The 27,531-nt window shown below is 37.2% G+C and overlaps 1 protein-coding gene across 2 annotated transcripts; it reads left to right on the forward strand.

The window, feature by feature from the left end:
• Nucleotides 1–5,195: 5,195 nt before the first annotated feature.
• Nucleotides 5,196–24,309, forward strand: LOC140170064 (transmembrane ascorbate-dependent reductase CYB561-like). Of its 2 annotated transcripts, XM_072193384.1 has the most exons (6): nucleotides 5,196–5,508; nucleotides 9,750–9,862; nucleotides 10,461–10,672; nucleotides 11,499–11,710; nucleotides 12,759–12,934; nucleotides 20,177–24,309. In XM_072193384.1, the coding sequence occupies exons 3-6, from the start codon at nucleotides 10,474–10,476 to the stop codon at nucleotides 20,442–20,444; spliced, it is 855 nt and encodes a 284-aa protein (XP_072049485.1). In that variant the 5' UTR covers nucleotides 5,196–5,508; nucleotides 9,750–9,862; nucleotides 10,461–10,473; the 3' UTR covers nucleotides 20,445–24,309. The 2 variants fall into 2 exon arrangements, with proteins under 2 accessions (XP_072049485.1, XP_072049486.1); XM_072193385.1 differs by lacking the exon at nucleotides 9,750–9,862.
• Nucleotides 24,310–27,531: the final 3,222 nt, after the last annotated feature.

Raw genomic sequence — 27,531 nt, forward strand, 5'->3', positions numbered from 1 at the left:
TATATTGTGATAACTGTTATTTGGTCAGAATAAATTCAGACACGTGTGTTCGGATCTATATTAGCAAGGTGAGAACTCAAGACCACTGGTTCAAATCTAAGCTGTAATCGAAAAAATGAAGGACTACAATGCATTATGATAACATAATGGAGGACAAATTGCTTTGATCAAAGCATGAAAATTAATGAACAAAGACTAATTATATTTGTGCAATAGGTGAGACGATTTCAATGCGTACCAGGACGAAATTAAATGAACATTATATGAATCTTTTTGATCAAATTATGAATAATTTATTTGACCAAACTGAAAGACGAAATTTAAGTTTACAAATAGACACTTCCAAATTTTATGGACGAATTCAAACTTAACGGGATATTAAATACAACGAGAAATGTGTTAAATTAACTGAGAAAATTCTCAGTATTCCTCAGGTAAATTTAACAGTTTGCTCAGTGAGATAATTTGAATTAGCGTTTGTTTCTTTTTCAATAGTCTTCGTACATAATTAACTGAATTGCTAGAAAGACATTGACTACTAATTAACAATACTATATACAGCAGAGTAATCATGGTAATAAAAGCGATACCATCAATCCATATAGGTCTAGGTCACGATATACCTTGTTAAGGCAGGTCGGAGAGGTGTATAACCTAGCGGTGTTTGCATTCAAATATTAAGACAAATAAAGCTGACACACAACAGGAACGATATGAGTTCTATAAGTAGATTTCAAGGCTTGATCTATGTGCATGATTTTTTTGGGACAAAAACCTAAAATGTTCGTTTTAATATATCGCACATGTAGAAATGTAAATGCGATTATTGGCTGCGTTGAGACGTTTCCTTTATACGATTAATTCATGTATTGGTATTTAAAGGGCATTTCGTGATCCACAGCCTCATCCCCCACTTTTTAGTTAGATTTTTATACCACTGGAAACCTCTGGCTACATAATGTTTATGTACCAAAAATTTCTTGCAGATTAATTCGTAATACACATAAATCATGCATTACTCACAAACGCAAAATCAGAATCAACTGAAATTCTGGGAATAAGCTTTTTTCGTGGATATCTACTGACTAATGTCATAAAAAGATAATGCAAGGACCACGAAATCCTCCTTTAAGTAATACATTGCTGTTATATATAACCGTGCATTTATTTAGTTAATGGCTAAAACTTGAAAAACATGTCTTCTGCTATGCCACCCCACTCGCCTTAAATTCAATTACTTCGCTTCACTGATCATACACTTGTTCCATTACGGCAATTAAGTCTAATACATGGACACGAAAACCAATGGTATCAATAATACAGGTGTGCTCAGTGTGGCTTTACTTTTTAAATTACCGACATCAGTTTTAATTATTGAAACTGATGTTTGTGTATTTGTATTCTACGTAAATATATTAAATACTCGTAATTACATGCATAAATTATTTTTCTCAGGTAATTTTTTTATAATTTTTTTGCGCGATGATAATAATAATAATTATAATAATAATAATAATAATACTAATAATTATACTACACTCTTAAAAATATTTTACTCAACTTGAGTGAAAGTGTCACAACTCAACAAATTGAGTATAAAATTACTCAAATTGAGTAAATAATACTCAACATTGAGTTCATAAATACTGCTCAATGTTGGGTAATATATATTTCCTCAATTTGAGCAATTTTTTACTCAATTTGTTGAGTTGTGACCTTTTTTTACTCAAGTTGAGTAAAATAAGAGTGTACTATATACTATTATGATAACAATAATATTATTAACAGATTGTTTAACATGGTCGAATACGATACCTGAATACACGAAAACATGACCAAAAACATTAAGGGGGTACTACACCCCTGCCCAATTTTGTGCCTATTTTTTTCATTTTTCTCAAAAATTATAGTACATTGGTGACAAGTAAGATATGCATTTATAGGGGCAAGGACTTACTACTTGCACTGGGAATTTTTATTTCAGTACAGACAACAGTTGTGGAGTAAAAAATGAGGGAAAACCAATATTTGATCAATAAATCAATAACTACTTGCCTTGAGTTGCTAAATTTTCAGTACAGTAGTTGTAGTCCTTGCCCCTATAGTATATACATATCTTACTTGTCACCAATGTGCTATATTTTTTGAGAAAAATGCAAAAATAGGCACAAAATTGGCCAGGGGTGTAATACCCCCTTAAGTTTGAAAGAAAATACACGATTATGTATTAGAGGTTGAGAGAAAGTGAACAGTGGCGTGACTGGATAGACCTTTTCTAACATTTTGCAACCGTTTTATGAAAACATTTTGTGTGTTTGATGGATCATGTAGACAAATAACAAGTCATTTTACACATAAAAAGCGTCGATTAAGCACCGTGGAATAGGTATAATTGATCAATTTGAGAGCTTAATGTATTAGGCCGTATAAAATTAATATTTTGGTTCTCGTCCAGAGGATTTTCATGAATTGATGAGGGAGGGAGGTGCTTTTTTTTTTTTTTTTTTTTCAGTGTAAAATCAGCATTGTCTGTAGTTTTCGGTCTTTTCCAACAGTGCTCGAGGAAACGATGAGGCACTTTTTTTTTTCAAATGTGAGATTCTGAGGTATAAACCCCCTAGAGTACCACAAAAAGACTTGGAAGTGGCCCTTGTTCTCTAATAAACTTATTTATATGTATGAAAAATTCATAAATCATTCCAAAGTCTAAAATAATTGAAAAATCTAAAACAAAATCTGACAAATCCCAGAAATTGAGGAGGGAGGGACGAGAACCAAAACATTAATTTTATACGGCCTTAAATAAATGGTCATAAATCGATTACAGTATTCAACAAACATAATAGGTACAACGGAATTGAAACAGTAATTGAGCACAATGATGGCACAAAAATCAATCATATTAGATTGTGAATTATTTTACTTTCAGAGATAAATTAATAATCGATTGCAATTAAATTGAGTTTTATTAAACATTTTTATTTTATAAGCAAGGCCATTAAGGGATCTGGAATGAGCATTATGAGCGTTTCGACAGTATTTTTGTGGGACATGAGAGCACATCAGACATATCGAATTGCATTCTGAATACGAAGAATGTCTTTCTGATATCAAATAATTTTCATTTTTGAAATTCACGATATAATACAAAATATTATGGATGGGGTTGGAAAAAATTGCCTTGAAGTATAGTGAATCCAGCACCTTTGGCGACAAAAGGAGTTTATGGTACAAATGCGCGCGAAGCCCGCAAAAATGTTTCGAATAGGCCTATTGAAGCTAAATGTTCCAAGTGGAATACGCGCGAAGCGCGTAAAAATTGAGTTTTTAAAGGTTAAAATAACCAAATATGAGGTGAATTAATAACTCTTAGAAGTAGGTCCACTTTAGGCCTACCTATGGGGGGGGGTAAGGGTTCAAATCGGCCCCGCTAGTTACGCCACTGTATGATGATAATACGGAGTGGCGACATCAAAAATGGCGATATCGCATCCGACCCCATGGCTGATTCACATGCTTACAGTTCATTTAATACAGGGTCTATAATACTAGCTGTTGATTGTTTTATTTAGCGCCCTCCATTTTTGCTATAATTTCGGGCCTACCTAGAAGTTAGGTAGAGCTGGTAGAGGGAGCCCATGCACTGAACCCCCTGCCTGACTGCGGCATGAATAGCTTAATACTAAATTCATGGATTTTCCTTTGTCGACCATGTAATTATGGGATTATTTTAATACGATTAAAAAATCACAAACTAAACAAGTAGACATCAACAAGTTAGGGGCTGTGCAATAATTATGAGGCCCCCCGGGGGGGTAAAATTTCCAAACGGCTCGCCAAAAATCGCTTGCCCCCCCCTCTCGGCCCGCCAAAAAATTGCCCCCCCTTCGGCCCGCCAAAAATTCTTTGCCCCCCCCCTTGCGCATGCCAAATTTTTGGGATCCCAATTTACAAACCTTATTAATGGTCTATATACCTGTTGCGAGCGCAGCGAGCAGGAAAATTTGCATATTTAAGCGTTTCCGTACTGTTTTCCTAAGCCTTTTAGAGCGTTTTATTAAAAAGGCGCCCCATGAATGTGTGCCAAAATCGCTTGCCCCCCCCTCTCAGCTTGCCAAAAATGGCTTGCCCCCCCCCTTTTCACCTCGCCAAAAATGTCTTTCCCCCCCCCCCAATTTTACCCTCCCCCAGGGCTCATAATTATTGCACAGCCCCTTACAACATCAACATGATTAATACAAGCTTACATAGTTGGGGTTTGAACCCCAACAAACCTTGTAATTAATTGATTTTTCCCCCTCGGAATAAGACAATTTTGCTAAAAAAAATAGGTCACAAACACCCATTTTCCCTCTATTTTATCACAATTTTAACTTCACCTAGGATTATTGGGGGGGTGAGCCCTGCAACATAATGCGCCGCGTTAGGCTCCGATCCGCTCCCTAGTTGAAGGTACATAGGTCTAATACGGGATGTGCCACGATTTTGGGGTACCTTTTCAGCGATATCGATTGGTGGGTCAGTGGCGTAGCGTCATAGGAGCACGGGGGGGGGCACGTGCCCCCAATCGCTCTCAAGTTTTAGAAAATCCCATAGGAAAATTGCCAAAAAATGGCTTGTGCCCCCCCAATCATGGTCGGTGCCCCCAGTATGATCTAATGCGCCCAATTGCAAAAGTGTCCTTAAATGCGCCCAATTAGGGTAAATTTGGTACACTGATATATGATGGGTAGCAAAAAAGTGCAAATTGAACGGCGCGTATCGGTTGTGATAGTACATGCATAGTCAGCCAATATACCGCGGCCGCGCTGGTTTTTCCAGGGATCTCTGGTTTTTCGAACACTAAGAATCTGGCAGGTTTACTCGATGGAAATCCTGGTTCCTTGATCGACAAAGCAGCTATTTGGATAACGGAAATCAGGTTTTTAAATAAAAATCAAGATCAAGACACCATGCTCTTCACCAAGTAAACCTGTACACGGGACCTGTAGGGCCTACATTCTCTTTTCTTGCACAAAATATGTGCCATACGAGTGAGCGGTTTTGCCGTCTCTGTTTATCATGCCGCTCGCCGCCTGGCGTAAATATTTTAAGTTTGTTAAACTTCTTTATAGAAATGATTTAATCCATTGTTTGATTGTTCAAAGAACCATGAGAACTGTAAACCATGTCAAGGGCACATTTTGCATGTGTGTGTTGGCCTATGTCTTTCTTGAATATAACCGAATGAGGACATAAACAATATAAAAAGGTATAAAGGTAGGCCTATATTTTATTATGAGCCTACTCACGGCACTGTAGGCCTACTCTGTCTCTGCATGGAAGAAAGATCCGCATTAAATTATAAATATTCTGAAAAGTATTGCGTTGGGTTGCTATGAAATGTTATACAACATTGTACTGCATTGTTTGTTGCATAATATAGCTCATTAGGGCCTATTACATGTATATCGGTGTGTTCGTCATAGCAGGAGACTGGTTCGGTCGTTTCACGAACTTCCTAATAAGGTAAGTGGTCAAGTATCGGTACTAACCATGTGCAAGCTTGTGCAATGAGCCCTGCGGGGTCGAAGACTAAAAGGGGGGAGTGGGACTTTTGAGGCGCTCGAAAGTGACGGGGATGGGGAAGTGATTTTTAGCACACATTTCATGACATTTAAATTACGGCAACTTGCAATATAAATAGAATGCTTTGGCCGGAAAACAGTAGACCTCACAAAAAATATGCATAAAATTTGCTGAATCACATCATGATCATTGAGGTGGGGGATAGGCCCTATGGGCTAGACATAATTTTGTTGCTTACTGAGGACATGCAAGCTATAGGGGACGTCAAAAAGCATCATTTTATAGCTATAATATACGCCATTAAGCCGTGTCCGGGGGGGGGGGGCACTCGACTTTGGAAGTCACGGGGATGTGCGGACAGCAGTTCGAAAGTATCTAGGGGTCTTTCGGTGAGAGCCTAGACACCGAAAAAGGGGTATCTTTAAGTGAGAAGGTCCCCAAAATTAAAGGGGATATTTCCGTAAGACTGGCGAAATTCTGACCAAAAAAGGGGGTCATTCAGTGAGACTGGGAATTTTTTCTTTTTAAATTGTACAAAATTTGAAGAAAAATAATACAAAAATGGGGTCAATCATTGCAAGATTATCAGAAATTTTCCCTAATTATTTTGAAAGAAGGGGGTCTTTTGGTGACAGGAAAACAAAAAAGGGGGTCATTGGGTGAGAGGGAGATCAGTAAAACAAAAAATACAAAAACATCATCGGGTGGGGGGCAAGGGGGGGGGGGGTAAGACATCTCACATGGGGAAGGTAGCTGACTCCCTTGGCTACGCCACTGGTCAAAATCTCCCCCGACCGTACCAAACCTTTGCCCGCCCCTTTTTGACGTGCCAAAAATGTTTGCCCCCCTTTCTTTACACAAGTCATACAAGATAGTGGGGAACCCGAATTTAAAATCTTCAATTGTCTTTTGTAATGCGTGCACAGCGAGCAGAAACAATGGAACAGTTACCTATACGTTATATTCTGGCGAAGACTTAAATTGGGCTATTCCATTTAAAAGGGGGAGTATATTTTTCAAATGTAATTAATCAGGATTAATCATTTTGAAACCCATACTCCCCCTGCATTGGAGTGAGTTTTTCAAATGGAAGTTACCCAACTGTCTATTCTATTTGAAACTCATACTCACACTGTGGAAGATATTTCCAAAATCTTCCACAGGGGTAGTTTGGATTTTAAATGGAACAGCCCAATTTCTGTGTATGGATTGCATTCTGTAATGTACTTTTGTTCAACCTTATTTGAACTATATTAATATGGGGAAGCACGTGCAAAACGTAAAATTGTGAAACTCATGGGCGATAAGCATGATAAAGACAGTAGCTAACACTATAGTCATGACATACCGCCCCTTGTATAATATTTTTAATAGCAAACAATGACACCTACACATTAAATTTGGGCATTTTTTATGATAACAAGTATAGTATTGCTGAATTACTGAGCTTATTTTTCAGTTTCTTTACAAGCTGCGTTCTGATATTCATGATAACCAAACAAGAAACGCAAGTAACTATATAAATAGCTATTTAAAATATCAGAGCATTCGCGGATCACGCTATCCGTGCACAGAGGCTCCGGAATATTGTTTAATATGGGGAGGGGGGGGGGAATAATATTTGAGGTCTTCTCCGCCGAGGCGCGGAACGCTGAGGATGGGGGTTGTGGGTGGGAGGAGTGTAAGCTTATAAAATACATGGTTTTTACATGAATTGTACCTTAAATTATGAATTACACCTTAAAAGTATGAATGTTACCTTAAAAGTATGCATTTTACCTTGATATTATGAATTTTATTCTTGTGCCAGGAATTTCACTGCAATTTAAAGAAATTTTCCTCCCAGATTGCAATTTAAAAAAATAATTATACGAATCAATTTAGCTCAGTAGGCCTATGTTTCATTTGGCAAAACAGGATATTATGTTTTTCATCCTATTTTACTTTATTATAAATATAAAATTATAACCCAGCAAACACACAATGTTTTACAGAAAATATTTCAATGTCGGGTATAACAATATTTTAATAAAATATTTTGCAAAAACGTAAAGCAAAACATTCTAACAGAATGTTGTTTAACTGTTGACAAAATATTTTGCAAAAACGTTTGCCCATAATATTTTATAATAACGTTTTAAAACGTATTCATGATCTTTATATTACCTGACATTTAAAGGGCGTGTCTATTGCAAAAACAAGTTTATCCCTATTCGAGGAGAATAATTATTACATTACAAGTTAACACTCGTTGCAATTTTTTTATGCGTATTTCTCCTGAAAAAAGATACATTTTGTGGGCAAAGTTCGGGCTCGTACGTGTTCTTCCCCCGCTTGAACTTGAAGTCAAATTAATTTTCAAGACAGCCGGCTGATGACGTAAGTAAATGAAGCGGACACTATATCATGCTCTCATTTACTTGAGTGACACAATCACAATCACTTTGACAAGTTTGACATTAGCAACATTGAGTTGTACTAAATGTATTATGCCACCACTCAACCTACCTGAAGTTGAATAAATGACCAAGCTTTACTTCCCTACATATGACCAGGATCCTGTGACCAGCCTAACCTCTAATGGAACTTGCACACATCAAGATGTTCCAGCAGTGCAAGTCCTGCCCTGCAGATCCATGACAAAGGGTTTGCTTGGTATACTAAGGGGTTGTGGCTTGGCACGTTGGTTTCAACACCTTATACCGACAGTTCCTGGTCTGAAAGAAGGGAGTAGCCACTACTGTAATGTGATTCCCTGATGTCAACAGTTGCTGCACTGGAGAGAGAGGGTTCCCGGGAACAAAGCGCTCAACCCACCACCGCCCGTCCCAAGTCGGGGTCGGGGGCAGTGCAGCAGAATGTTAGATTGATGGAACAGGATTTATAATATGTCTACCTGGGCTTGATACAGCAAACAACAACTTGCTTCATCTGTACACGTCCTTAAAAAACGTCGATTGCAGATCAAGCCAGGAAGCAGCCACTCCACGGCTATGGAATTTCACTCCCATAACAATGCTGCATAACAATATGCAGACTATTGTTCTCATTTCGGAAACAAAGCCTCACACAGTATTGTTACTATGCGTTTGGTTTGTAATATTTCATCCAACTGAAACTATAATAACTATAGCATTGCAATATCGCACATGGAAATCAGATACATGAGTTTGTGGACTTAACACGGTTTATATGCTAGTTTTAGATTGATCACGCTGAAATTCTAAGCTTTTTTTAGCCCAAATATTTCTCATGATATTGAAATACATATGAATTGTAATATCACAATTTACTAAAATATAAAAAAGAAGCGGCTGATTTTATCCATATGTTTAAAAACCATTAAATTTGTAATACTTAATTCAGAGTTTTTTCTGTGAACAATTACAACAGTATACGTTCTGTGCATTGAAAATGTTTATAGTCCCTTCTGGCAAAGCAGGCACAGTCATTTCATGACGTCAACTTCAAAAAAAGAGTCATTTCATTGTCCTCAAAATATTAGCTTGCCGATGATATATATGATGTTGTCCGAGCAATATATATGACCTTTAAAAGTTATCAAAATGTTTTGAATAAACGTTTTAAGAACATTTTTGTGTTTGCTGGGAATGAAATTAAAACGAGATTAAATTTCCGTTTATCAATTTGAAGTTTTCTGTTCACGTTAATAACTTATATTATTATTTAAAATATTTAGATATGTCTGAACAGCAGCATCTAGTAATGTTTAAAGTAACATCAAAATACAGCAAAATAATGATTAATATACGCCAAAAAAAAATTATCTGTCTCTGAACAGCTGTTTATCTGACTGATTTCCGACGTAGTTTTACAGATAAATAAAACGTTTTTGGTATTTAATTCCCATTATGATAAGAGTTAAGACCCTTTGACTTTTCATAGTAAAAAGTGAAATCTTTGTGGATAATTATATTATGCTTATCTTTATACTCGACTCGCTAGCGACGAGTGATCGCCGGAACGATGTGCTTTTTTGACCAATGAAAGTGAAATTACACCATAGCGAATTGAAGAAAGAACGGCGAAGCTCATTGGAAGCTGGACGCTAGAAACTGGATATGAAACAAACTTTGATCACAATGCAATTTGCACGGGTCGTGAAAGGCTGCTTATATTTATGTGGTTATATAATGCATGACTTCAATTCAACTTTTCAGGAATGTTTTTCATGTCAATAGTCATAATAGTCAGTTGACGGATTTCGTGGACAGCAAACGTTGTTTTAACGGTGCAATTCTGTCAGTCGACTAACAGAGATCCTGCTAATCAGGTAATATTATGTCTGTGGGGGTTGGGTGGGGGGGTGTGAGGGGGGGGTGTGTGGGGTAGGGGTGTCTGTCTGTCGGTGGGGGTGTGTGTCGGGGTGTCTGTCTGTCTTTGTGTGTTTGTTCCCGTCTCTGGATTTTGCTTATACATGCAAATTATGAATGATTTTTATTTAAAGAGAAGTTTAAAAGCTGGAGTGGGCGTTTTCGGGAAGTGGTATAATTATTGTCAGAGCATGCTGATCATTACGAATGAGCTTGACAAGACTCTCGGGTGGGGCGATTCGTCTTTCTTACGTGAGGAGTCGACTATCTGAGTAGATTGTAAGTACCGCCGGCCGGGGTGATCGGCTGGCCGTAGTATAACTATAAGAGAAAGCATTGAAAAAGACTAATGTGATATTGATCCATTTTGGCATCTTCTAGAACAGCGGCTTTGGCGTGTATCATGAAATACTTGATTGTGTAATACTCAGCATGCTTACTGGTGCATGCAGTATATGGCGGATAATTACTTCGCACACGTACATTACCTCGACTATTAAATGCATGCACAGTGCTCTCTTTTATTGATATTACTTTGGTCTTTTATGATTCTCGCAGACACTAATCAAACATGGCTTGGTGGGATATCGATCCGTTTTGGCCTCTTCTAATCATATCACAGCTGAGTGGATTCGGTGTGGTCGGTATCATGACGTACTGGATTATGGAGTACAAGAAGGGCCAATTTTCCTGGGGAAAACACGATGGAGGAACAATCTCATACCACGCCTTCATGTTCACTCTCGGTATGGTATTTCTGTTCGGAGAAGGTGAGTTAAGCTCGGATTATTCAAAGCCATAATGTGTGATTTGCTCCACAGCGACGCCCTCAATATTTCTTAAAATCTACTCTTTGCATGATTGTAATGCCCAATGGTGTACTAAAAATTCATGTGAAAGACTAAACCTGAAGTGCTTTAATTACAGCAAAAAATTTAAGTTTTCATAATATACCCGGAGATCTCCGGTTTTATTCCGAGTTCAATGATCGAGTGATGGTTGACGACACGTCTCGTATAGACGAATCCAACGAGGCAAGTCATGGTCAGGATTTGGTCGGACATCTTTGGGTAGCCGCTAGCACCAACTTGGTGTTTTGAGCGTCCAATTGTGCAAATAAAAGCCGCCTAATACCTAGAGAAGATGCAAGGACGAGGAGGATTAATAGAATAATAGCTAATAATATATATAATGGAGATAATTCCGCAGGTAATCACCGTCGTCGCATCTATTCATACATAGTCCTTTTGTTCGCAAGTACATCAATGCATAGATACCGCGTGTAGTTAATCCGATTATTATGTCACTTCAACAGCGAATAGACCATGCTGTGTGTTTTGTCGAAGGGAACTGCATTGTGTTATTCTTTTGTCTACCTGTGTTTTCGCTGAAGGTGTAAAACGGGTGATGGAATGCAGTTTAAAATTTCCGCCAAGGCCGAATCATTTCACATTTTGAGTGCATTGTAGGCGACGGCTACCCAACTAAAGGCTGCTAGTCAGGTGTAGGAATGCGTGAATTTGGATTCCTCTATAATTGAATCAGCGACGTATAAACAGTGCCTTTGAATATGTTGCTACATTTGTTTCTTTCCAGCTATGTTATTATTTCCAGTACCAAAACGTCTTCATTTGAGATCTCATTTCTGGCGTAAGGTTATGCACGGATGCACTCAGTCTATGGCTATAATATTCAGTATCGTGGGTTTGAAAGCGATATTTTTAGCCAAAAAGGAGGGCGGGCATCACGAGTTCTATTCCATTCATAGCTGGGTTGGTATGGCGTCGGCCATGTTGTTTTTCTTACAGGTAAGCAGAATTTAAGTCAAAATATGACGTGTTAATTTAACGTAACTTCTATGCTGCATTTCATTTGGAAAGTATATTGACTATCGGGATTGTGGAGAAACACTTGCCTTCCCAGTGAGGAAAACTAACGACCCCGCGGTTGCTCCGCCATCAACGAGGGAAAATGGAAATTAAAAAAAAATAAAGTTACTTGTTATTTTTTGTTATTATCTTGATAAAAATAAGAATCGCAAAATGTTCTGGTAAATTTTGTGAACGAGGTCAAGCGACCCGAGACATAAATGATCGTTTAATTGAAAATATATGAATTAACCCCAAATTCAGTACAAGATAAAAGTTATTTAAAACATTAAATTGCGAATATTCGACGTGGAATATCAGTACAAAAATTATATGAACCAGCAATATTAACCGAAATGAAAAATTCAGGCTTGGGGACTTTCAATTAGAAGGATTAACCCCATATGAGAACTACCGGCCTATTGGTCAAAAAGGAGTTTTCATTATCAATTGGACCAATCAGCAACATTGGGCTATTCCAAAAAATAAGTGCACACCCCCTATAGAGGAGTAAATTTTCAATCAAAGAAATGTCTGGATTTCCAAGTCTGCTTTCTGACTGGTATTCCAGTTGCCAATGTCACTTGAAAAAGCTTGGAAATCCAATTAAATGAAGGAAAAATCACGGAAATGTCCAAAATGAGCTCTCAAATTGAGGATTTCTGATTTCTGATTTTAAAATATGTTTCTGCCTGATTTTTTTACCTTTGGACACTTTAAAAGTCTGGATTTCCAACAGTCACGATTGGACAAAAAGTCCGGAAATCCGAACTCCTCTATAAGGGGTGTGCATCTATTTTCTGGAATAGCCCATTGTTAGAATAATAATTTAACCACGCAAAACAATTTGGGTGAATTATTTGCAAAACTACATTCTGATTGGTGATTCAAATGAAGATATCATGTAATTAAGCAATCAGAGGCAATGTTAGATCGGCAGGTAGTGCTCAGGGGGTTAACGATTCATTTCGCAATTGCTATCTTTCAGCAAGGAGTCGCCATATTCTTTTACGTTTTCTCCAAGTTCTTTGGTCTCTCCAAGTTCTTTGGTCCGAGGTTCATGATTCGTTTTACATCTATGCACACATTCTTTGGATATGTGCTGTTTGCTATGGCAATCGCTTCGTGTTTGACCGGAATGGATAGGTGGATTGCCATATTCGTGTAAGTAATAGAATATATTTGTGAATATTCTGAATCATCCATGTAAATAGATAAAGTAAAATTAAAAACTGTTCATCTGGACTTACTGTTTTGAGCATGGATAAACACATAATATTTCATTCTTCCTCTCTATCTCCTTTTCTAAGATTCTATTACTTAAAGTAAAAGTAAATATTAAACTGTTCACCTGGACTTCTGGACTTACTGTTTTTAGCTGGCTACAGTATCACGTCTCATCCGAGACACATCGTTAGGCCTAATGGACTGGCGCTCAATTGTGACCCGTGACTAGGTTGGAGTGACGTCTCGGGAGAGTCGTGCACGGCCCTGCACTTCTTAGATCGCCTTGATAAGAGTTCGAAGCCCTGTCGTCAACAGAGGGCAGTAAACTCGAGGTAAAGAATATCCCATATCGCGCTAATGAGCTGGGCAGTAACCGTAGGAAAAAGCTCGTTTCTGGCGAAAATTGAGAAGTAACTTGCACAAATTTCTAGATACAGTTACTATAAGGTCGTGCGATGTATTCAAACCATTTGTTAACCATTTCTTTTTTAGGGCGCAATAATTATTTATCATGCTATAATGGTCATGTTGATGACATCATAGTTACACGCATTTTGTTCATTTTTAAATTTTGAAACATTTAACGCTCAAAAGTCACACAAAATCAATCACATATATTTTTCTTTATTTCACCAGAGTGTCCTTGCCAAGATTCTAGCACCAGACCATGCGCGTTCTCAAGATACAGCCTTCATAAGTGTTAGGACACTTCTGTACAATTCTTATAATTTGTTTCATGCATACAAATAGCGATGCACGTTTTTGTTGTGTTTTTGATAGGTTTTCATGTCCGATTTTAACGACAAAACATTATTCCATAGAAAAACAATATGGGAAAACATACAACAGTTTGTAACATTCTCCATGAACTTAACCATCTATGTTTGGATTGTGATGTAATTAACGTGTGTAATGAGATTTTCTCTTTCTGAATCTGACTTGTAAAATATCATTTTTCATCACAATTTCTCATCAAATTCATACATTTCTGGGTCAAAAGTCAGGTAAAACACTTTGTGGTTTTGAAATTTGGTTTAGAAATAACGCTAATAAAATCATTTGGGTTGATCAAGCAGTTGCTTTTTATGATTTTCAAGGCAATATGCATAAATGATGAATCTGCATGTACATAATTTTTCACTTCATTAAGCTCGTCTTTTGACCAACGTTCATTATTGATCACGGGTTATATTGTATGCGATTGACATCAAAGAACCACATGTGTATGAGCTTGTCCATTGAATTGAATTACACAATGGTTATTCAGGTTATTGATCGCTAGATGGAAGCGAACATGATACATATTAAGTAGGATTCCATGCCTGTGCGGGGATTTGAACCCTAGCGACCAGAACTATGAACACTTTGAAGTGTTAGCATCTTGCAGGGCCGTGCGTGGACGAACCTTCATCGTTGAGCGAGGGATCAAAGTGGCCATACGTATACGCTGGCGAAGTTACGTAATAAATCGGATTTACTACCATAGCAATAGGTGAAAACCATTTTGAACATATCGCGCTGCACTACAAGCAGGTTGAACTAATCACCTGTGTATATCTGCAGTTATAGATTGAACACAATACTGGTCTTTTCAATGATACTAATCTTACAGGTGCAAGTGATCAGCATGATATGGTTCAATGCAGAGGTACCGCGTGAAAGTATCAGTGCAGCGCGGTATATTCAAAAATTGTTTTCACCTATTGCTATGGTAGTTAATCCGATTATTACGTAACTAAGGGCCTACGACGTAGCCAGTTCCGCAACGACTTTCCTTTGACGTCACTCCAACCGAGTCACGGGTCACAATTCAGCGCCAGCCCGTTAAGCTTGAAGACGCGTTTCGGATGAGACGTGATACTGTAGCCAGCTAAAAACAGTAAGTCCAGAATTCCAGGTGAACAGTTTAATATTTACTTTTACTTTAAGTAATATATAGCTATATTAAAAACCTCGCGTCGAGGTTTTCCAAAGTTTAAAAATAACGGTTAGTTAATGAAAAAGAAGAAGTGAAATTTAGCAACGCGACAAGGTTTATTGCCCGTAATAGAGTTCTATTGTATTCGCTATTGTATCCGCTATTGTATTCTATTCATAAAAACTACTGCAAGAATCGCGGCATACACAGTTCTTGCTGGTCACTACCGCCGCCGGCGTTTCGCATTTATTAAAATTCAAAATGATCGGATACTCTTACAATAGACTTATACCCGCTTTTTAAATAATATTAACAAATTGCAATTATGAAAACTAAAAACTTTTAAAGTGAAATATATTTACCATCGAAAATATATCATACTTAATTGTATATAATCTATATTGAACCCTGAAGTGCCCAATTATATCAAATGGAAATTCATACTAGCACCTATGGGCATCTGTCGACGTATAACAACAATGTTAATCGTTCGTTCATGCTTCACACCTAACTCGTTTATTTACACACTGCACGCCAGGGAGGTAAATAACATGTTAACTGGGTGGGCATTTGCCCACCCAGTAAATTATTTTGCCCACCCAGTAAATTCAACTTGCCCATTGCCCAAAAGTGCCCACGCAGTAAATTATGTTGCCCTCAAAAATTGGGCACCATATAATAATAATTATCATAAAACTATAGTACCATGGTGCATCTTAACATCAACATAATACGAAATAAAAATATTACCCTTCCCGTCTAATTTTACTGCTTCTTTTCCTACCTTGGGGTAATGGTGAGTAATAATTAGTATAAGATTTTAAAATGACCAAAGTGAAATATAATATGGTATACAGTTTTTCCTGAAAATTGCAATATACGAATATATGCTAATATCGGCATAAGATGCAAGGTAAAGTCCACCTTTTACATCAAAGCCAAATTATACGCAAAAACAGGTCTACATTTCTAAAAATTCAAATGCCTGGATGCCATTAATTACCGCTGCCCACCCAGTAAATTATTTTCCCTAATTTGAGGGCAAAAATAAATTAAATTGCCCACCCAGTAAATTATCCTTATTTACCTCCCTGCTGCACGCAAGAAGCATATTGGAAAGGCTAGCATCGAGCGATGGCAATAGCGGCGGTATATGCAAGTATGAACAACATCATTCAAGCGTTTAATCCCTTATAAACCTTTAGGTCCGAGAAGTGTGAAAGTTTGTGAATGATGTTCTCTATACGTCAGTGTAGAATCATCGTATGCAATTTCAACCGCAGTAGGCATATTATGACACAATAATCCATTAATTACTCGGACTAGAATCCAGAACCCACAGTCTTTTGATAGTTGGTGGTTGTGTTAATATTTTCTAAACACTATAAAAAGACAGCTTTGCTTTGCAAACTGGAATGTGTATGTGGAGAATTGTAATTTTAATATCCGATGCTAAGGAAACAAGCAGATATGACTATAATATTAATCAAAATCAAGAATAATATCAAACAAATCCTCCTACTCTCTCAGTACACTTGATTTAGGCCTGCATTATGATTATAGGCCTACGGTAATAAATACTTGAAGAAAAAAGTTGAGCTAAACAAGAAACCTTTCATGCTTGGCTGATCCTTACTGGATGAAGGTCATATAGAGGCACTGCATGCTTTTATCGATTGGCTCTAAACAAAGGATTTGAACCGGCGTCCTTCACTAAATCATAGTGCAGTGCAGTCATTTCAATCAAATGTTGTCATCAACCTATTTGATCGTAGTGCATTTGTTATGTGTACGAGCGTGTTTATAGTGGGAGCAGATGAGCGGTACATTACGGTAAATTTCTATCCGGTCAGAAATTATCCGGATAAACACTAGCAGTATATGTATGTAGGGTAGATCGATATCCTTCTCAACCGAAGGATATTGTATTTGCACTATAAACACACCAGTATAAATTGTGTGCGGTATTACCGGAAGTAGGAGCTTCGTCATGATGGGTAGACACTAGTATTTTGTAAAATAGCTGGATGAGGTATGTAGCTGGTTGGGTGGTACCGCGAAATATGGATATCCAACTAGTTTGCCCCGTATGGCTACAAAGAATCACTAACCGCGCAATGTGGATATCCAACTGTTTTGCCCCGCAGGGCCATAAAGAACCACTAACCGTGGATATCCAACTCAAAAAAGCATCAATATCTACCAAAACGTAAAAAAGGGCCAAAGTTTAAAAAAAAATTGTGAAGCTTTTCACCCTTTTCTAAACTTGGTCCCATTTATCACACTAACCGCGAAATGTGGATATCCAACTAGTTTGCCCCACAAGGCTTCAAAATATCACTAACCGTGATATATGGATATCCAACTAGTTTGCCCCGCAGGGCTACAAAGAACCACTAACCGCGAAATATAGATATCCAGCTAGTTTTCCCCCAGAGCTTCAAAAAAACACTTACCGCGAAATTTGGATATCCAAGTAGTTTGCCCCGCAGGGCTACAAAGAACCAATAATCGCGATAATGGATATCCAACTAGTTTGCCTCGCATGGCTACAAAGAACCACTAACCGCGCAATATGGATATCCAACTCAAAAAAAGTATCAATATCTACCAAAAACGTTTTAAAACGCAAAAAGGGCCAAAGTTTAAAAAATCTTTCCTGTGTGGCTTTTCACCCTTTTTTAATCTATATATTTTTGTGGCGGATGGGGTATTGATGGGGTGTGTGTGTGTGCCTATATAGAACCCACCCTTAATAGACATCGATATAACGAGAACCTAGAGCGTCGATACGAGGACCTAAAAAGCTTAAAAATTGGATTATCAAAAGATGCTTTGTTTGAACAGGCCAGAAATGGTGCAGGTCCTTTCGTGGACGTTTTGTTCGTTTACACCGGGGTTGTTATCACATCGTCATTTTGGTCTTCCAGTTTTGTTTGAAAGACCTATTTTTGAGGTTCTCGAAATATGAATGATGCAAGGGCTTGGTATGTCTGTTTCAATGGGTATATCGACTGCTCAGTGCCAGAAGTGGGTCAGTGCTAATAGCTGTCCTGTAAACATTTGGTAATTTACACACAGTATATTGTAATCATCTACACATGGCAGCTATTACACTCACCCACTTCTGGCACTGAGCAGTCCATATCCTGTCTTGTTCGCTGCTTATTACTACAGCTGCACTTTCAACATTGATGATTTTGGCTAAAGTCGGAGCCAGAGAAAAAAAATACTAGTTTGCGTCTGACGTCACCTGGCAATCAAACTCAGAAACTTATACGAGTTGTCGAGATGATTGAGTTTCTGAATTTAAAACAGCATGCCTAATGGTTAATTTTAATTTTGCACCTTCAGCTGCATCAACACGTTCACATCATTACCACCACATGGTGAAAATGGTACAGAAAAATTGCTTTTTGCCTTGTTAAAATACCGAAATTTCCCCGCCATTTTCTGCGATTCCTTTTCACCGATAAAGCACTAGATGAATCAATATTCCTTTAAGTACGCGCTACTAAACAGAATGGTCCACTGCAGATCCGTCGGATAACGCTTTTCAATGGGAAATGAACTTTGCTGCTTGGATGATATCACGATGAGGCTAGCATTTATTCCGTATTGAAAAGTGTGTTCCGACGGATCTGCACTCGACCGGCCTCCTAACCAACCAAGGGTCGTAGGGAATTTGGTTGACAGGGGCGCACGGTTGCTTGATGTGATCATTAATTCTAATTATTCTAACAGATCATTATATATTTTTCAATTTTAGACCAGAAAATCATACTAATATACACATATATTTTGAAGTTATTTTTAACATCTATTTTCCTGCCTTTCTCTGGTGATTGTTACTCTCTAAACTATTTGAGTAAAAATTGGGGGCGCTACTTACATATATGGCCATGTGTTTTGAACTCGCCACCCTTAGCGTTACATCACAAATATTATGAATTTTTACACCAATCAAGTTTCAAATTAGAATATCTCCACAACTATCAACCCTAAACTAGCAAAAGTATACATTTTTGGAAAGCTGAAGGCAAAAGCAATTTAAATATACACATTTCAACTCATTGTACAGGGTGACCTTGACGTTATACAGGGTAGAAAAAAAAAATCCAAATAAAAAATGGGTCACTTAATGCATTGCTTATTACTAACTTGCAGTTATAAACTGAAAGTAAACAACATTGATTTGGTTAGATGTTAGGAGGAGCCTACTGACTTTGGAAGAAAAAAAATCACAGCTGTTTGTTAATCTCGGAATACAGGGTGTCCCAAAATACGTTCAAATATTTTTACAATTCAACATATTTTGAACTGAAACATTTTACCCCTAACCCATACAAAAAACCCATATTTAGATTCCTCATCAAATTTCCTCTCAGAAAATGTAAACTTTGACTATGATAGGATAAGTAATTCAAAATTTAGGACAACTTTTAGATTTTGAAAACATCCGCATTGCTTACTACAGTGTTTAATATGAAAACAGGTAGTTTTGCACATAAAAGTTTGCATTTCATAGACTAAACCAATCATAAAGAGTTCAAAATGATTAAAAACAATTAGCAGAATAAATAATCTTCCAAAAGAGCTCTTAACCATGTCTGTAGCCCATATGGATGCAAAGATATGATCAGTTGATTCAATGCGCACACACAAAATCTTTATTTCCCATAGACTTTACACATACCGCCACCGCCTCATCCGCCACCGCCTCATCCCCCACCTCGGTCATTCTGAACTCAAACAACTCTAACTCCACTATCTTAGCTGATAAACAATTCTCCTTTGGAGGTCTGTTAGGGCACACATTTAGCTACAACATGACACCAAATACACTTCAATACCTTTTGTTTTTAAAGCAGAGATATAACAATTTGAACGAGTCTTGATTTGGAAAAGCGTAACAAAACCACCATTTTTGGGTGGCGAGTTCAAAACGCATGGCCATATTCAAAATTTACTTCCCAATAATATGAGTTATTCCTTTTATTTCATGATAAATATTTTTAGAAAATTTCGTTGCTATTTGTTTTTTAATCATTTTTCTAATGATCTAATGTCAAGTGTACAAGATTTAAGATAAATAGCGCCATCAGTGTTCAACGTTGCTTAAAAATGAATACAGTTTTGCATGGCATCAAACAACCGTGGACGTCAGACGCAAACTTCGTATCTTTAATTTAGTCTCAAATTATAAATTAAGGATGGTTTGGATAATATGCATAATATTGTTTTGCATTTCCCTGTTGCAGTCCAGATTATTCTCTCAGACCTACACCGACCCTGTTAGGAGATATCTACGCATTGATGATGATGCTTTACGGGGTCGTCGTTACTTATCTTACAACCAGACCACCGACATTGAAGAAAAAGAAGTCGACTCACCACAAGAAACTTGCAAACGGAGATCGTGGTGAAGAGGAGAAGGGATTGCAACCAGAGAAGGAGGACAAACAACTGAATGACAATGATCATGAGCTTACACCGATGAAAAAAGGCGATGCAGAAAACAATATATAGACAAGATATTAAATCATTAACCCATTAAAGTCATATTGTAACATTTCCATAAAACATGCAATTGTATTCAAGATTTCCCTGTCAGATGTGTCCCCTTTTCATTTTGGCTAGACCGTCGAACGTAACTGAAGTTGGTCCTTTTTTTATGTGTTATGAGTATGACCTTCCCGCGCGACAGGTGTAAAAGACTGATCAGAGCTGATTACTGAATTGTAGCTGATACCGGTAACTGATTGTTCAGTAGCTTATTACTGTATGGTTATCTGATTACTGATTGGTCAGGAGCTGATTACTGAATGGTTCTTGCCGTTTAAATGGACATTATAACTTTGGAGTTATGATTAAGTAAAGGTCAGTGTCGGTCAGTGTTAGTGGTGGTACCAGTATGAATTTCCAGCTATTTCATCATACATGGTGCATTCTCCCCGACTGGGTAATTCAGTGTCCCGTGTCTTATTTGAAACCTGATCTTTTTAGCCATCAGTCTATCGCAGTGAACCCACATTCGTAATAAACACTATGAGACTGTTGTTTTTAATTCACTTTAGTACGTATTTTAAAATTACCCCTTTGTCGTTTTTAGTTCACTTAAGTACGTATAATGAAAAGAAACAATATTTCTCCAAAAACAATAGCGGCCAAGCTTAAACTATAAATTAGCCCCCGATAGAGGGCATGGCCTGAAGAAAAAGTAAAATCAAGGGGTAAAAATGAAATATTTGACAGGCTGTTGATATCTTAAGGTTACAAATAATAAATTAAGGCCACAAGCCCGGCAGGGCTGAGACCGGAAACTCCATTAGTGGAGTTTTTACTGATGGAGTTCCAATATATAAGAGCCCCGCAGGGCAAGAAAACAAAAGTATCCTTAATGTAACATTGACCAAGAGTAACCTTAATATAACACTGTCCAATATGAACCTTAATATAGCATTGACACTAACCGTAATGTAACATCGACCAACAGTAACCTTAATGTAACATCGACCAACAGTAACCTTAATGTATCTTTGACCAATAAACCTTGATATAACATTACCCCCAGAGTGGGTAATTTCGAGACCAGGCTGCGTATTTTCCACCGATTAGGTGCATTTGCCCCGACTGGGTACAAGATTTTCAACATCCCATACATGTAATGTACAAAACGTTCTCGATATCAATATTTTGATTGATTTAATTGTTTATTTGATTGATTTAACTTAATGTCTCTGATCCCTTAATCACCCATGCAACCATCATTCAATAATAAACGATGATTCGTTGAGTTCTCCATGCATAAATTTGACCAAAAGGGTGAAAATTTACTTGTAATGGTGGCTTTCTTGGATAAAGGCGTTAAAAGCATGATACGGCCACAAAGGACATGCTGACATACAACCTCTTAATCAACTAATCTCCGATGGCCACTTGTTTGACTTGAACGCCTTTATCCAAGAGTCTTCTCCAGACATTCAAAGCATTTCACTACAAATCACCTGATTACATCTCTTCTTATTTTCAACCTCGGACCCACAAAACATCTTATGTGCTTCGATCTGACGCTGCTGTCACATTTGAAGTGCCTCGTTCCAAGAAACAAGCTGGCGATCGCGCCTTTTCAACAGTGGGGCCGCGCCTTTGGAACGAGTTGCCCACCACTGTCCGAGGTCAAGAAAATATTACCACGTTCAAGAATCTCCTTAAAACCCACCTCTTTCCCACTCATTAGCTCTTTTTCCTTTCTTGTCTTTCTCTCTTTTAGCGCTTTGCCTACTTTTGTAAAAGGCGCTTTATAAATCACATTGTTTATGTTTATGTTTAAGAGAGCCATCCAATGTCATCATCAGATGTCATTTCAAGGTCACGGCTGGACTTTGTGGTCTTTGTAAACCGCAACATATTTAGTGTCTTATTCTTCTTCCTCTTCTCGCAACCTTTCAAGGTCATTTGATTTCATTTGCTCTAGCTCCATCTTTATTTTACAGATTATGGCTAAAAATGTGCTTTTTACCAAAAAATGCTTCTTCTCCTACAGATTACATGGTACAGTAACGAGATTTGGCCTTTGGTCAAAGGTCATTAAGGGGTATATTCGGTACATAACCAAATATATAAATGCTCCTTTTCCTACCTACAGATTTCATTGTACAGAGATACGACTGACCATTCTGACACATATGCATATAGACATTAGCTGGTGTCTATGGGGTAAACACACATTTTGAGTTCAAGGTCATGCAGGGGTCAAACAGATTTGGCTTAAACATTTAGGGGAGGGGTCTTTTTTGGGGGTCAAAAGGGTTAATTTTAAAGTTTGTCCAATTTAAACGAAAATTAGTATTAACATGATTCAAAATATGAAGGAGGTCATTTCAAGGTCACCAGAGGTCAACCAAGATCAAAAGGCGTACATTTCCAAAGTGTGTCCAATTTGAATGAAAATTAGTATATGTGATGTTGATATTATTCAAAATAGATCGATTATTATTAAACTTAGTGCCTATTGTTCACGAAAGACAATTTTGTCCAAAGTCATTTCAAGATCATCAGAGGTTATTTCCAGGACACAGCTAAATGAATGAATCTGCAAGATTTTTTTGTACATAAACATTATGTAGCCAGCTGTTTCCAGTGTTATAAAAATCTTATATTATAATTTATACTATTATAGATTTTATACTATAATTGGTAGAAAATCAGTGCTTTCACCTGTCAATGCATCACACAAGTTACCAACCTTCAGTCAGCAAAATATTTACACAAACAAAAATCATTGCCATTTTTTTTTGGTATAAACACAGAGAGTTTTCAGTGCCAGATGCTGCACCCGACTTGGCGTGACTATCTGAACATGTCGACATAATATTAAGTTGACATGTCAAGATAATTTATGTCGTCAAGTCGGATGACACCTAGACGCTTGTTTAGGTACCAGTGGGAGCGGAGGGACGAAATTAAAGTTATCGAAAGTTTAATTTTTTCATATTAACCATAACCTATTGCGCTACCATCTCATCTATCAATCCCCGATTAGGTCCATCTCCCTAACTTATACTGCCTTGTTCAGGGTCCTGTGTTTATTTTCCACCGATTGGTGCACTTAACCTGGGTTAATATTGTTGCAGAATTTGGATATTTGCCTCCCAGGTCAAAGGTCAGTATCTGCTATGTTATTTACTTGTAGATACAGCATTTTGACACTGTGAGCGAACAGAACGGTTTGAAGTCTCCCAACAAGTATTTATACTAGGTGCTTGGATTGATTGCCGAAATACCAACTGTATGAATAAGTAATACCTGGACACCTTGGAAGAGCAATGCCAGTGCATTGAAAGGTCAATCCAGGCTAAATAAATACGAAATATATGATAAATAAAGGGAAAAGAGTAACGCACGAGATGATACCAACGGCCCCGTAAACATGCCGTAAAATAACAGTCCACTGTGTCTCCTCTATTATCATGATTATACTACAATTATAGCAATCATATAACACTAGACTGATAAATGGTATGAAAGTTGACTTAACTGTGGTGTAAGCAAAATACAAAATAAGTTTTCTTAGGGTCATTGAGCCGCCGCGGCGCGCCGATGACTACCCCTTTTGAACTGTTCACAAAAATAGCCACTGTGGTGTAGCGTTATAGAGGCACTGGGGGACGTGCTTCCCCAATCGATTTGAAAATTTGACAATAAAGTTGAATAAACAATACATATTGATTGCCTGTGAGCTACTCCTGTGTAATGATAATGAGTGTCCAATATCAGAGGATCTGCGAGTGTTAAGGTAAACAGCAACCAAACAGGAGGTGAATTAGTCGGCAGGGGGCTTTCAATCCTTTCCCGAAATAATGTAGCCCGTAAGGGATTTTAGCATGACAAATTCGCCAATTTATACTATTTTTCACTTTCTTAGTTGTCTTGTACTTGTTTTGGCTTGTTATAAACCTTAATAAGCCAAAATTCATATGCTTTCTCCTAAATTTGCACCTGCCTTTTAAAGTTCTCGGAAACACAAACTCAAATATGACATGGGTATTCATATAGAAAGGTGATGCGAGCATAGTGATCAATACAAAATATATTCTAGAATGTTTCCTTACCTTATAAATATCTACACTGCAAAATTCTCAGAACACCTCGGGCGAGTCTTTCTAAAAGTGTACAGGTTGAAAATCAATCATTTGATGATGTCTGGAAGAATGCTGACAAAGAAAACTGAACAAAATTCAGAACGCGTCAAAATGTGGTGTTCTTTTGTGTGTATCTCCAGCATTGTTTATGCCTTGCTTTTTGTGCCTATAGATTATAGCACCTTTCTTGATGTTTTTTTTTGGGGGGGGGGGCGCTCCATAAATGTCAGTGATTGATTAATTGACTGATTGATTGATAGATTGATTGATGGATTATTTTTTTTGAATAATTGTTTGATTGATTGATTGATTAAAATGAGCCGGGCCCCTTTAGTGATGCAAACTATTAGAAAATGACCATGGTCAAGGTCGGCACGCTTGATGGATGGATGAAGAACAATTGTGCCAATGACGATGCATTATTCAGTGGACCATGGTTTATTGTATGGTATTTTGGTCAAGTACTGATCTGTAACTAACTGGTGTTTGTCCATTCTGTGGTACCAGTTCATTAAACTGTAAACTATGCAATAATTTCAATTGTGTCACTAAAAAGAGAAAAATAACTATAACAAAATTACTGTTAGAACTTACACGAGTTGGTTGACGCCAAGGTCCTCTGGCCTTTTTCCGAAAAACTAAGTTGAATCGGATTCGACCAAAGTCTCAGTAATAGATGTTTAATAGATTGCATGCATTTTTCTTTCGTTGTTGATTCAATAACTTGAGAAGGCAACACAGAAGTATATCACTTAATCATTCGGACTCCGAAGCAAGCTTCTTCTAATTCGTTATACATTGTGATAAAGAAGGTAAGTTTTTAGTGACACATCGAATTTGAGATATAACTGAGCGGTATAGAACTTCATAATAATCATGTAAAATGTACCTCAGAACTATGTAATATTTACTAAATGTTAATGTTTGAATGCGAATTTGACGCGCGTACAAGTACGCGGGCTACGCTATCTGTTTTGAGGTAATCGGAGGGGTTTGTTTAAGCCGAGGAAATTTTCCGAGGGAGCACGAGCTTCTGAGGAAAAATACCGAAGCCACACACAAACTCCGATAATTTCACGCAATGACCGTAATGCAAAGGTATTATTGTCATTCCTTATCGCCATTTTACAAATATCTGTTTGTCTGTTTATTTATTATTTTCATATAGTCATTTATTAATTTTTCTAATAAAATATTGTAATAATGTTCAATTTTAGACATAAGTAATCATGCCAACTGATATCACACTAATATACACATAAGTATTTTTAGCTATTTTTAACATAGATTTTCTCTTCTTTATCAAATTATTCGCCCTTTTCTGCCTTCTTGTGGTAATTTTTATTCTATAAATTGTACATTTGTGTACAAATTGAGGGCGCTATTTACATATATTTTTAAATTTAACTTAGCCAAATAATATGACTTATACCTGACATTTCATGATAAAAAGTTTTTAAAAAATTTCCTTGACAATATTTGTTAGTCTTTTTTCTGATATATTCTAATATTATTATACAAGCGTATAACTCTTTTAAAGATGCAAACAAGATTTAAGATAAATACCGTCATCATTGTTCACCTTTACTTAAAAATGACGGAATTTGCTCATCACATTATGCCTTTACAAGGAAACGAACGATAATTGAATAATTTTCTTTAGTTATGACGTATTTAAGTATATGACGTATAATTACTTCGCACAAATGAATTATCACGACTAATACACAATGTTCTTTTAATTATGTTCTGAATATCATAATGAATTATTCGGTGTCATTCTTATTTGTGATTCGTACAGATACTAATCAAACATGTCTTGGTGGGATATCGATCTGTTTTGGCCTCTTCTAATCATCTCACAGCTGAGTGGATTCGGTGTGGTCGGTATCATGACGTACTGGATTGTGGAATATTTACCACATCCGTTATCGTGGGAACACGAAGTAATCTCATTCCACTCTTTCTTCTTCACTCTTGGTATGGTATTTCTGTTCGGAGAAGGTGAGTTCATAATGAGTTTAGTTCTAAAAACTAAAACTTTGGAAAAGCCCATCCCTGCCAATCGAACCCAAAATCAAGCTGTTTGAGACAACCTGTGTATGGGAAACAAGATCAATCTTGCGACAGAGTCATGTTAAACATCCAGCGTGTCGATCTGATACAAAATGAAATAATCTACAATCTGACCAAAACCACCCACTAGTTTCCAGGGTCAAGAATCATCAACTCAAATTGCCATTGTGATGTGCCCTGAGTAATTTAATTTGATGATTTATCTTTGTTTACAATTAAAATCTATTTCATTTAGGGATTCCCCTTTCTTGCATCACCTTGATCAAAAACAAACTGAATCATTTCTAATTTTGGATCATATGGGAATTCCCCTGAGATTGTAAAGTGAAGATGACATCATATGCATTCAGGAAGTGATGTCATGGGATTCCCCTCAGGGAGTGATGTCATGTGAAAGATTAATGTTATAACTAAGACTTGGGAATTCCCAAGATCACATTTGGCTATTAAAATAATGGGATTTCCCAGTGCTTGGTATATAAGAAAATGTAAACATGATTCTTCAGTTTATAGTGTTGATCTGGGCTAGCTAGCTAATATGCTTACAGTACAATTCCTTCAAAGAAAGGAAATTGCAAACCAGAATTATTTTATGTAGTCAATGTACTACTACCTGCCAGTGTTGTCGGAGAAGATCTAGAATACGTCAAAGAACGTACTTCTTCCAAGAAATGAATATATATTCTTCTGGAGATATTGTGTGAAAGGTGGAAATAGCACCAGTTTTGGAGAAAGCAGCGCAAGGAGTTAAGTTTGGAGAAAGCATCACAAGGAGTTAAATTTGGAGAAAGCAGCGCAATTAAGGGATGGGGGTATGAACGTTTGGGCGGTATTTATTGTGGGATATTAAAGCACATCAGACATATCGAATTGCATTCTGAATATGAAGAATGTCC

The sequence above is a fragment of the Amphiura filiformis genome, chromosome 14, assembly GCF_039555335.1.
Source record: "Amphiura filiformis chromosome 14, Afil_fr2py, whole genome shotgun sequence".
NCBI classification, from domain to species: domain Eukaryota; kingdom Metazoa; phylum Echinodermata; class Ophiuroidea; order Amphilepidida; family Amphiuridae; genus Amphiura; species Amphiura filiformis.

Bases quoted from the DNA above. Each gene is read 5' to 3' on its own strand.
- LOC140170064 (XM_072193384.1), top strand. From the start codon at position 10,474: ATGGCTTGGTGGGATATCGATCCGTTTTGGCCTCTTCTAATCATATCA. The intron at 10,673-11,498 runs GTGAGTTAAGCT...GTTTCTTTCCAG, and splicing joins GGTATTTCTGTTCGGAGAAG to CTATGTTATTATTTCCAGTA. The intron at 11,711-12,758 runs GTAAGCAGAATT...GCTATCTTTCAG, and splicing joins CCATGTTGTTTTTCTTACAG to CAAGGAGTCGCCATATTCTT.